A 13166-nucleotide genomic window follows, 5' to 3' on the forward strand; every position below is an offset into this window, starting at 1 on the left:
AGACGCGTTCGTCTGATTAATTCTATGTTAAAGCATAATATTATTTGGTGGCAAAGGGATATATATGTGAATTCTTTTCTAGTGGAGCCATCTATCTGCAGAAACAACAAGTACTTAGCCATAACATCAATTTTCTTATGTGCACTTATATCCCTTTGCCTCCAAATGACACAACAAATTACGTTTTTTGTTTACATGCGTGCGTGTGGTACTGCGTATTTGTGACAGTTTTCTAAGCAGTATTATTGTTGTTTTTTGAATAATAACTGTTTACAGAATATATCAGTTAATTACTTGGTGTAAACTAAATATGACGGATTTTGAGTTAGATGGTGAGTACGATAAAATCAAGTTAAAAATACAAGTTTAGTATAGTTTTTAGGTTATGGAGTACAGTTTTATTTTCGTTGTAGAATTTTGATGCTGGTGAGAATTTTTATTTTTGTACATTGAGAGTCCTTTTATTTTTGTTCCAGAACCTGTAGCGATCTAGATCGCGATTACCACCCAGAAGAGGCATCTACATCGACTACTGAAGGAGAGTCGAATGAAGGTGACACAGACAACAACCAGTCAACGCGTAGCAGGAAACGGATCAGAAACGAGTCATCTTGGGCACGGAATAAAGCGAAGAATGCCAGGAATAGTGGTGGTGAATTTATCGGCTATAGAAAATTGCTAAAGCCAGCAAAAGCCGTTCAAAATCTGGCAGATCATCAATGTCGATACGACTGTAAGAGTTTTTCAAATGAAGATCGCCAACAAATCTTTGATGACTATTGGAATTTAGAGTCATGGAATCTACAAAACGGCATTCCTTACCGCATGTATGGAAACACATGCACCTAAAAAAGTAACTGTTGAGCCCCGTAAACAAGTGATCGTTAAAATATTATTAAATTGAAAAAGAGTGTGTAGACTCTTTTTGTTGAAAACTCTAAATATAAGTCAGAAACGATACGATAACGTTTTAAAAAAGAGAAAGCCCACAGGGGTAGCACCAATCGACCAACGTGGTAAACATACTCCAGCAAATAAGATTCCGGACAACGATATTGCAGTAATAATGGGCCACATTGTATCATTTCCAAGGTACTCGAGCCATTATTCACGTGTAAAAAATCCAAATACGAAGTATTTATCAGGCGAACTAAGCATTCACAAAATCTATACCCTTTATTTGCAGTATTGCCGGGACAATAACATTCAAAACCGTGTTAAAGAGAGCTTCTATAGATATATTTTTACAACGAAATTTAATCTGCGTCTTAAACGGCCCATACATGTACAATATGCGATACACTTGAAAATAAAATCAGTAATGACATTAATCCTGAGGTTGTGAATGATAGTAAAGTTCAGAAAGAGATTCACTTACGAAAAGCTGAAAAGGCTAGATCAGCTAAAAATGATGCTAAGAAACTTGCTAACGATAATCCTAATACTGTAAATGCAATATGTTTTGATCTTGAAAAGACCCTCCCTACGCCTGTATTAACCTGTAGTAAGGTGTACTATCTCAGGCAACTGTGGACTTACAATTTTGCGGTACATAATCTTGCAAATGATCAGGCATCAATGTTTATGTGGCACGAGGGTGAAGCGTCTAGGGGATCCCAAGAAATTGGATCATGTCTATTGAAATATGTTCAGCAACTTCCTAATTCAATAGAACATATCATCGCATTTAGCGATAATGCAGGGGGTCAAAATCACAACATCATAAAATTCTGGAGACATATTGTTCAGACAATATCAGTTTGTAGAGTTGACCATACATTTTTAGTTTCTGGTCACTCCTATATGGAGTGCGACCAAGATTTTGGACTAATCGAAAAGTCAAAGAAAAAAAACAATATATTTTTGTTACCGATGATTGGAACAAAGTAGTAGCTCAAGCAAGTCAAAAGTTCACTGTTGTACGATTGAGAAATGAAGATTTTGTGTCAGTTGAAGAAATGAAAAAAGGGATAAAAGACAGTATTCCAGGAATACGTAGTATTCAGTGGTTCCGACTGGAAAAAGATAAACCCCACATACTTCAATACAAAAACAGTTTGAATGAGGACATGGATTTTGAGTATTTTGACCTTAGAAAACAGAAAAAGGGTCGTCCAAATATCCAATTTGAGCTTAAGTTGTTGCATCCTGAGCCACCATCTATAAAAACCGCAAAATACGAGAACCTTCAGCAACTCCTTCAGTTTATTCCCCCTATATACCATAACTTTTATTCATCACTAAAACACCAAGGAACCGCGAAAAAAACTGTAGCCTCAGCAACAAACGAAAATGGAGAAGAAAGAAGCGAGGCCACCACTAGCCAAAGATACACAGTTGCAGAAAATTCTGAAAATATTTCAGCTGAATGGGAATCCGATGATGAATAGAAGGAGTGAGTGTTTTGACTTTTTGTCAATAAACTTTCGATTATATCAGTCTGTTATTTAACTATTTTATAATAATTTACGATCCCCCTTTACAAAATGGCTTGCATTCATTTTAGCAATCATAGGTAAAGAAATAAAGCAGATTATAATATAAGTAATATTCAAAAATAAAGTGTTAAATAAAAATAAAATTCCACTCTTAGATGCAAAGGGGTGTAAGTGATACACACCTTTACTTTAAGCCCTGTATTCATCAAATTACCAACTTAAGTGCATTAAAATATATGCAAATAATCTTTACATACATTAAAAAGTTAAAAAAAAATAGGTTGATTCTATTTAAATCGCCGTGATTTTTTTTTCAGAGCTTAAACTTTGAACAAGTTTTTCTCAAAATGCATAAATGTGTACTTACACCCCTTTGCATCTAACCGCCTCAATTTATAACTGTGTCATTGGTTATAGAATGTTACCAATTGCTTACATACTAGCCAGGAAACCCTTAGCTAGACCTAACAAATATGATACGTTGAACCAATACACAGGATGTATTTAGAACTAAAAAATCCTGAATAGCTTCAATACCTAATTTAATACACGAGGCTAACGAAGAAGTATTTTACCAACGAAAACGAATGTATAGATACCATGAAGCGAGATAATTATGAATGTATTGCCATGTACTTTTAAAATTTCTCTTACTGTTACTTTGAAAATATTAGCGGAAAAGGATGTAACGTAACGAATTTACATCTTTACTGCACTCTTTCATTTTTGTTTAGCTGAATAGCCACATTAAACATAAGCAAATCTTCTACTTATCGTCATAGAAGATAAGACTGTACAAATCACTTACCGAATAAGTTTACATAGATGACATTTTAATTAGAGAGGAATATTCCACTTGCCCATTTTTTCTCGTTCTTGGTAAGAATTTATGAAGAGTTCTTCAAAAAATTTAAGACAAAGTGAAATAAAATATGATAAAAATGCATTTATGTCCAAAGAATTTGTTCACTATTTATTAAAGCGGATCATGCCATTTGCTCCTTTATGGTCAAAGATCGTAAAATGCGGTAGATTTAGCAATGTGTGAGTTTGGCTTGGCTTAAAACCGTAAGATATGAAATTTTAAACGGAAAGAGAAATTTGAAGCTAAGTCGTTTCATAACCAAAATTCAAAGTCGTATAAGATCGAGGATATCAGAACAAGAACCAAAAAAACATATTCTATGAGTTACGTCATATTTTATAATAAACTACATGCAAAAAACAAGTGGCCTTGGTAGGACACGTTGCACGAAATGACGAGAAAATCATGATGCAGTGGAGACCACGGAGAACAAAGAGAAGCAGAGGCAGACCCATGCTAAGATGACATACAGAGAAGATCGAAAAGGAACTGGATGCTTCCAGCACAAAACAGGTCAACATGGAAGAGGCCTATGTCCAGGGGTGGATTAATACAGGCTGATCATGAAGATAAGATCTAATCTAAAAACTATCCATAGAAAAAAAACCATTTAATCCTAATACCGAATTAAAAAATAAAAGGAAAAAACTTGAAATTGATAAGCAACTAAAGAAAATTGACCAAAATGTTTTAAAAATTCTAAACTAATAAATATAGAGAAACCAGTTGTACTACAAAAAAATCATGAAAATAAAAAATAGTTTCTTGAATTAGGGACAGAAAAAACCAATAGAATTCGCACTTGAAAATGGTCTTCAATTTAATAGTGATTACTATAATATAGTACGACATATTATGTCGTGCTCAACATTTATCTCATTTAAAGTTGGATGATATTCTTATGGGAGAAACTATATGAGTGCAGATAGTCTAGAATATTATAGTCAATATTAAAAAAATTACAATTGTGTACCAGTTGATGGCCAACGGATTATGTTGTTATAGATTGTGCGGCGTCTAGTATTCTGAAAGGAATAGATAGGATTTATTAAGTCGACACCATTTTATCTTCGTTAATACTAAATGATTATCCACATAGTACTGCTCATTATTCCAAATATCAACCCCTTATAAAATTATATTATAACTATATAAAATTATAGCAATTAACTGGTTGAGGATGGACAGGCGCAGAGAGTTACACTTAGGTAATTTTTTATTTAAAGTTTTATTAAACCCCTCCCTTCCCTCCACTTTACGGAATAAATTTGTTCCTCGTTTAAACGTTCACACAAGAGAGATCCGATTTCCAGAGAGGATGACACTTCCTCGTCATTCGACTGCAATATTTCAACGTTCTTTTACGTACAATGCCATTAAACTTTACAATAACCTGCCAACTTAAGCTTATGACCGTTGAGTAGAGTTCAGTAGAGTAGCTGCCTTAGCTAGACTGCGCCCTGCTTCTCGGTTACTTAATTATAGAATGTTATTATTGTTAACTACACCTGTAAATTTTGAATAAACGACATTTATTATTATTATTATTATTATCATTTATCAGCGGATAGGAAGTTCTCCCTGTTTTTCAGCTTTCTTGGCTCAGCATACCTAAGCTGTATACCAGAAGAAGCTTACAAGATAAAACAAAATAGTCCACATTAAGTAAAATGGTCTACTGATGGTTTGCGACAGATGAGAGAGATTGCACTTCTTAAAGAAGTTTTGTGATGCGTATAACACTCGAAAATTGGGCAGAGCATAAAAACTTCGAAAAACAGTATCGTGAGGCAATAAAATGTGAAAAATTAAAAGCAAATAACTGCTAAAAGTTCAATGCGAACAATGTGTAATTACTACTAATTTAATTAATAAAATGCAACATACAAATATTGATCCAATTGAAAATTTAAGGCGTCTAAATCTCTCCAAAACCTTCACTTTCTGTTTTAATGATGGTACTGAAAACGGATGTCGGCGATTATTAACAGCTTGAAAGTTAAAAACAGCACGGACAATTACGGTTTTAGTATTAAAATTGTTTCATTGACAAAGTTGGTAAATCTGTCAATTAATGTCTTAAAAAAGTAGAGGTTCCAGACGTTCTTCAAAAAGCGGAATGAGCACGCGATGTATGAAACTACCGCCCCATATCTCTACTTCCTATTCTGTCGAACGTGATGCGCAAGTGCATGGACGGCCAGATTTCCTCGTAATTTGAGAAGAATAACTTATTTTCCGACTTCCAATTTGGCTTTAGTTGGGGAAGAGGTACTGTCCAGGCTATCCTGGATCTTTTGACAACAATTATGGATAATTTTGAAGATGGGGCAAATACACAATAACAGAATACCACTTAACAAACTCTTATGTTATAGTAGCCCAGTGGAAGGCATTAGGGGCAGAGAAGATGGCAAGGGCTTGGTTTGATGCAAACAAAGTATCACTAAATCGCAGAAAATTGTATTTACTCTCAAAAACAACTATATCCAGGCAAACTTCGTAACATTTTTACCTTTATCCGATAATACCCTGATACTCTAAAAAACACTTTTCGGCCGCTATGTCATGGAGAAATGTAGTACCGCCCACAGAGTATTTGCTCTGTTAAGAAAGGCTGTACAAATTTTGAAAAATCTTCAATATCGAGAGGATTGCAGGGAACCTTAAAAAAAATTAAGAATTTTGACCCTCCAATTGTAACAACTGAGATTAGGTTGGGTTGGGAGTCCCTGGGGTGGGGTGTTGCAAGTTCTGTCGTCGACTGCGTTTTATCGCTTTGCAGCTTAAGCCTTCTCCCCAACCTCACCTCAATTTTCACATGCCTGTTGAGAAAACTAATCGAAAACAGAATTATACTAATGATTAATATGTCTCATAGCATTAAAATTGGACAAACTGATACGTAACCCGCATGCGGCCGTCAGTGACTTAGTGCGTGATAACACCCTTGTCCTGTTGAAATCTGGCTTTTAGCCACTCTTAGTAAAAAATATATATCCATATCCAATTTTCGCAAAAGCCGCTATTCCATATAATTACCCAATAAACTAACTATTTGAACTTCAAAAAAAAAATTTCATTATTGCAATTAAACGTTCTTACCCAAATATTACTACGAAGTATTAGCTCGTTAAATCTGTTGATAAGTAACGCAGAATTTGATTTCAAATTTTCAAATTAAATTTTTTTTTAAAACATTAATAATGTGACCTTTCCTCTTTCTTCTCTGTTCTCTTCGAATGTTAATGTACATCTCTAGACCCTCTCTGGTCAACAAACACAAAAACTTGACCCAACTCATCATAGGGATAAGTCCTTTTCAAAAAAGTGTCCACCAATTTTATCCCTGAAATGGTTCTCAAACCAGGCACCAAAGGAATACACTTAAACTCCAATATTTTACAACTGTGTGGAGGTAATGGATCCAATTTTATGCCTGAAATGTCACACCATGCAATGTTTTCCGTGTTTTCCAAGTGAAGCATAAAGTCCACCGTTCTTTCACTAAAAAAAATTATTAACTACTTAATTATACTAGTACTACACTGCAAAAGTTACCCATTATTAGTTAATTTCGCCTTAAAAGTGAAAAGCTGTTCAAGCATAACAAAATTGGGCAGTTCAGTGATTGACAATCGGATGTCTCCAAAATCGGGACCCATTCTTTGTAACTGGCTGGTTTGCAATCGTCCTTTTTCACCTAAATTTGATCTCCAGACAATATCGAGTTTACCAATATTCGTCGCTCCACTGAGAGACTTTAGATCTGCCACTAATTTTTCATTCGGCGATAAACAGTATAAATATTGGGTTATTGCTTGGGGTTGCAATAATGTAAATATACCAAATATGCTCTCTCCATCTTCAGTTGTGTTTAAACATGTTACTAAAATATTAATAATTTCAAAAAATTTGCAAAAATTCCAAATATAAAAAAAACATGATATAAAGAATGGATTAATAAGAACAAATTTAAAATCAACAATTAAATTTATGTAATGCAAGGTTTAATATTGGTGACTGATAATGATAAACTGAAGTGCTATGGAGTTTAGAATCTAAAAAATCTACTGGGACAGATCACATACCGTCTTAATCTAAAAGGATTGTGCTGAATCTCTGATCAGTCCTCTGAGAACATATCTTTAATAATTCCTGAAAAGCTTAAAGAAGCTGTTATGACCCCAAAATTTAAAAGTGGAAGTAGGAAAAATCCGACCTATTAGCCTACTAAATAATGTGTACAAATTATTTGAAGATATCATTTACAACCTTATTTTTCCGAATATTTCCTGAAAACTTTCGAAATGTCAATATAAATTCCTCTCAAATAAGTCAAAAGTTACAATGTAAGTATCTTTTCTAAATATGTATCTCATGCGATCTTGAATGAACAAAATTTTTTATATAATTTATACGAATTGTGCCAAGGCTTTTGATCATTTTTTGGATGAATGTAGTTTCTTCTTGAATGGTTTAGTAAATCGCCATAAATAATTAGTAAAAACTGTCCAAATATTTCAAGCAGACTTAAATCTAGAGACGGGGTAAGTCTCACTCAATCTCCATTTTTTCCCTTTACGTCTAATCTAGGGTCCAGAGTCGCGCGGAAAAGCACCGTCTTGTTGGAAAATCACTGCTTGTTCATTGTATCATCAGTTCTTGCTCGTTCTTTATGATATTTGTTAGAGCTGAGTTGATGGCATTTTATATTAGTTATAAGTACATATTGTCGGTTCTAAGTACACATCAAATTTCCAGGAAGATTGAACATGGTATTTTAGTTCAGAAAATGGCAGATCTTGCCTCGTTAAACTTACCAGAATAATCTAAATCCGAGAGTCAGAGTTAGTAATGTATTATTTCATCAATACATTGCTGCTTCTGGAGTAGCTTAATCTACTACCATGTCTATCTGTCTTGCATAAGCTTAATTTTTGAAGATGATTTTAAGCTTTTTAAATATGTACCGAATAAAGAGGATCTAGTTGATTTCAAAATGACTTAGATCTATCCATATCTTGGTTCAGCAGAAAAATATGATAAAAAAATGTTTCAAATTAGACAAGCTAAGAAAAGACTATTTTTCATAATAAGATCCTTAACGTTTATAACATCCATGTCCACTACTATTTTTTCTGTCTACCATGGTTACTTTTCTTCAAATATTTGGTATCAAATTCTGAAATGGAGTCATTCTGTTAAGATTAAGTTTTTCTTGTCTTGAATTACTCTCAATTAAATTTAGTCTTACTTTGTTACCTGCATTTATTTGCTGATTCTGTATGAAAGTTTAGTTGCTTTGTTATATTTTGTTTTAATTGGTTTTAGATTATAATATGTAATAATTGAATTTTCTACTTTTTTATATATTTCCAGCCATTAGATTTTCATTTTGACCTGTGCAAACACACAGTGTATAATGTATTAATAAAGATTCGAATATTCAGACTTTTTTGAGATTCTATTATATACCTCCAGGACTGAGTTAGCATGAGTGCTGTCAGAAAAATTTTGGAATGTATAAACTTCTTACTCTTCCAACTCTATGAGTATATGTATCTACAACTATATAAAGAAGAACATCCCTTAATTTTCATTACATAGTGGAGGTTAGTAGTTATGTTTGTCTGACAAAAGTTATTTTTTTGGATACAATGACAAAAAATAAATAATAATATAAAATGAGTTTTTAGAAAACACTCACATCAATTTATTTAAATGTAGAATATCCTTAATCGGCTAAAATAAATAAACAAAAATGGATAAGACAAGTTTTGATTAGTCATTTTGGATTTGACAAGTTATGCTGCAAAAAAAATAAAACAACGCCGAGTTTGAGAAGGGAGATCTATATTTTTAAAAGTACAAAATTCTTAAAAGTTAAATTCTTAATTCTCCTTCGTCTTCTGCTTCTCGTGGTTCGCAAAATTGATCTTCTGGAACTTCAGAATTAGGTCCTATCAATGGCTGCGATATTCCATCTAAAACATCTTTATAAAACTTTAAATCCTCTTTGCTCTTCCATTCATTTCCAAAATGTTCTCTAGTAAATTATCAACATCCTTTAACTTGGCAGAATTTACTGGAGCTCCCATTGGAACAGTGTCTGGAGCAAAATGATCCCATTTTTTTCCTTTTTTTAAAATCGACTTAGGTACCCCAGTATCCGAGTTATAAAATTGTTCTCCTCTAACCATAATATTATTTATTATTTAGAGTTTTTAGTCAATATAAACCTTTTAGCAAAGGAGAACTTAAAATGCCAACAGCTAACATTTTTTAAAAAATCGCCAACTTGAGATTTCCAGTCCATAACCAGACAGTCTTGGCCTAAGTTTACTACAGTACCGTGTTTTTTTAAATAAATCCAAATATATTTTAGGATCGATAATCGTCGACATTTTTTTAATTCCTTTTCAATTCTACCGAATACCCTATCAGGTGGTAAAATATATGAATGTCCAGGAACAGGAAAAATGATTTCTATGGATTTAATATTGGACGGTGCGATATTTATAAGAAAATGAGATAACATACTTATCATTGTTGAATTGCGATTTTGTCCACCGCATCCGTCAGCACATAGCCTTAAGAACGTTCATATTGTAGATATGAACGTCGGTAACCTTGGGATTGACCAAATTTTTTTGACAATCAAACGAATATGTTATCATATTGCAGTCAACCTCTTTAAGTTTGGCAAAAAATGCATTGGCTCTTAGCTTGTGTACCCTTTTTTCTATCAATTGGTTTTTTTATCGACGTCTTTATCTAATTTTATTTTTTCAGAAAGCTCAATGCATTTGGAACATGCATCGGTTACAGGACTTCCAAATCCAATGTTGTATTCTCTTGAAAAAATGTGATGGAAAAAAGTGTTTTTTTTTTACTTTAAAAGTCGCTTTTTGATTGTAGAGCCTCCAAAGATTGGAAACATTTAAATTACTACTCAAATATTGCCGACTACTTGATTTCGAACGACAATAATGGCTTTCCACTCCATTCAAACTCTCCAGAAATTTTCTCACGACCACTCGCTTTTCTTCGTATTTTTCGCTTACGCGATCGCCACCACGATTTTCTCTGGGCAAAAGCCCAGTTTCAAGATATCGCCTGACAATTCTTTGGACGCGATCCTTAGAGATATTAAGAATGTTCAAAAACGTTTTTTGGCAAACTTGTATTTCAAATTTTTGGCAACCGAACTTTTTTCACAAAATACTTAACACTTACACCTTTTCGGCTGCTACCTACTTTTATATGTCTATCGCGCTTCGGTTGTGAACATTTACAAAATTTTAATATGTACGCATCTTGCTCCTTCTTGGTTTTCCCCTGATAAAAGTTTTGATGAAAGTCATAAACATCTCGGCTGGTTAATCTTATACATTTGTATGTTTTTCCATTGTGACCGCAGGTAGAATAGACTGGCAAACCTTTGGCGGAACGACCCTCTCAATCTTGCAAAAAAAAACAAAAAATACCTTTCGCGTTTTAGTACTTCTCTTTTCCACTGAGATCTGTCACTGGTATTTCTTTTGCATTTACCTCGTCCTGCGGGGATAATTTTTTGCTCCATATTAAAAATAACTAGTTAGTTTTATAAATTATAATTCCAATAAAAATATTTTAAAAGTTAGTTAAAAACAAAGAATTTGGTAAGAATATCCCACAATAACTCTGTTATAACCTATACTAATCCAAAATAATCTACAAAAATATAAAACGGGTGATACAAGCAGGCACGTGTTTCATGTTTTCGACTTCTGATTGGTCGCGCGGATAACGCGCGTTTTGAAACGACACGTCAAGTGGATAAGGCAAGTTTTGCGATAACAGCAATATTCTGCCGTTGAATTTTATTGGGATAAGGCAAGTTTTGGTGAATATTATTTAAGTAGAAGGAGCATATCAACCTAAAGAAAATATTTCCATATTTAACACATTTTTCGTAAAATTTGGATAAGACGTTTTGTTCCATTGAAGGCTTTTTGTGCCATTGAAGGCTACTTCCAAATTACTTTTCAGACTTAAAGTCAGGACTTATTAATTATCTGTGTTAAAATCTACTATCTAATAGTGCATGTATAACTTTATATTTAAATGTATTTTTATGTTTTACAAAAAATTGCAATGTCTTTTTATTTGTTGTTCCTTGTAAAAAATTGTATTACAATGAATTTTATGTGAGTATTCCAATATACAACAATGTATAACAATTTGGTGATGTTATTTTTTAAAAAATCTACGTACATAATGTGTAATATTGAATTTGATTATTATCTGACACATGTAAAAAATTTTATGTATACTAATAAATATTTAATTTGATATGATTTTGTAAAGATCAGTGCTTTTTCATTTTCATTTATCTTCTTTGTCTACAAAAAACATAAATAAAAATTTTACAATTAATTAAAGTAATCAGTAAAGTTTAATTAACAGTAAAAAAAGTCAATTTAAGGATTCTTTCAAATGATTTTTATGCATCAATGAGTAACATAATTATGTTTATGCTTGGAATGTGATAACTAAAGACATTCATGGATTTATTTAATATAAAGTTCTCAGAACTTAAATACAAGTTTAGGCTGCATCAGGATATTAATCCCATTTAGATATAATATGGTTATGTAAGTGTTTATTTTGCTAGTTTCTCTGTTATTTATTGATAATTATATTAAAGTGTTTGTAAAGAACCAATAAATGAATTAAATAAAAATTTTATGAATTACCATTAAACAAATGTGAGGCATCCAAGGAAACTTTTTCCAAACAAATGGGGCCACTGGTGATGTTCTGAACTTGGGCCTCCAAGCAGACATCATCATTCTCTGCATTGTAAAACTTCGTTTTTACATCCAGAGGTTTTAAAACTGTGATTTTGAAAAACTTCCTAAAAGTGTGTGGGATACCAATTGCATTTTGGTATGTTACTTCACAAACCAATCTAGAAATAAATAATAAAAATTAGATGAAGATTCAGTTTTGTACTATTTCAATAGGAAATAACTATTTATCATACAAAACCAATATTAAATTAAAAGTAAAATTTAATAGAAAACATATGACTTTTTTGTATTTGATCAAGAAATAAGCAAATTTAACTTACATGTGGGTGCCAATTTCTTTAACCTCATGATGAATGACTGTATTAATTGTCTCATCACTGCTCAATTGAGGTGTAGGAGGATTATTTGATAGTTGGAGCCTTTGACTGCTTGTCTGTAAGTCTACCTAAGAACAACACACTCCAAAAACATTAAATACATATACAACACAACCTGAAAATGATATTCTGACTTACCTTAACACTAACATTATAAACAATCTGACTAGTTTCACTAAATACACAAATATAACTTGAGAACGTTTCCCCCAAGTAAATGTCTACAGGGTTTTGTGGTAAAAGGAGAAATTGCCCCACTGCTATAGTTTCCGAACCAGGGACCGATGTGGGGTCCTGTTGCAATGCATTATTTAATAAATTACCTGGCAAGTCTTTACTGTCACAGGTTATAGGTAGGGGACTGGCTAAAGTGGGCCGAGTGAGCCGCATCACTAAAATTTAGGGTTTTAAGACTCTTAAGAGGTTCTGTTTGTAGGGTTCTTAAAAAATGGTACCTTTTAGGGCCAATAAATGTTCTGTTTCCATTTTTAACTGGGTGTTTTCGTTATTTTTTTATAAATCTTTCATGCTCACAGTTTATGGGGGTCAGTAGAACCAAAATTGTTCATAGGTACAAAATTTACAAAACGAAGAAAACATTGAAACGTCAAAACATTTAACTAACCTAAAAATAAGAGGGAGTGACTAACGTGCAGAAGGACAATACTTTATTTTGTAGTTGAAAGGC

General features: G+C 32.8%; 1 protein-coding gene across 1 annotated transcript; it reads right to left on the reverse strand.

Annotated features, from left to right (window-relative positions):
• Positions 1-2228: 2228 nt before the first annotated feature.
• On the reverse strand, positions 2229-13099 carry LOC126735261 (trafficking protein particle complex subunit 13). The gene is made up of 6 exons (XM_050439209.1): positions 12934-13099; positions 12617-12870; positions 12422-12546; positions 12045-12259; positions 6865-7192; positions 2229-6810 (listed from the first exon to the last, which is right to left on the reverse strand). Exons 1-6 carry the CDS (start codon positions 12962-12964, stop codon positions 6549-6551), a joined length of 1215 nt encoding a protein of 404 aa, XP_050295166.1. The 5' UTR covers positions 12965-13099; the 3' UTR covers positions 2229-6548.
• Between the last annotated feature and the right edge of the window lie 67 nt (positions 13100-13166).

The sequence above is a fragment of the Anthonomus grandis genome, chromosome 4 (genome assembly GCF_022605725.1).
Source record: "Anthonomus grandis grandis chromosome 4, icAntGran1.3, whole genome shotgun sequence".
NCBI lineage: Eukaryota > Metazoa > Arthropoda > Insecta > Coleoptera > Curculionidae > Anthonomus > Anthonomus grandis.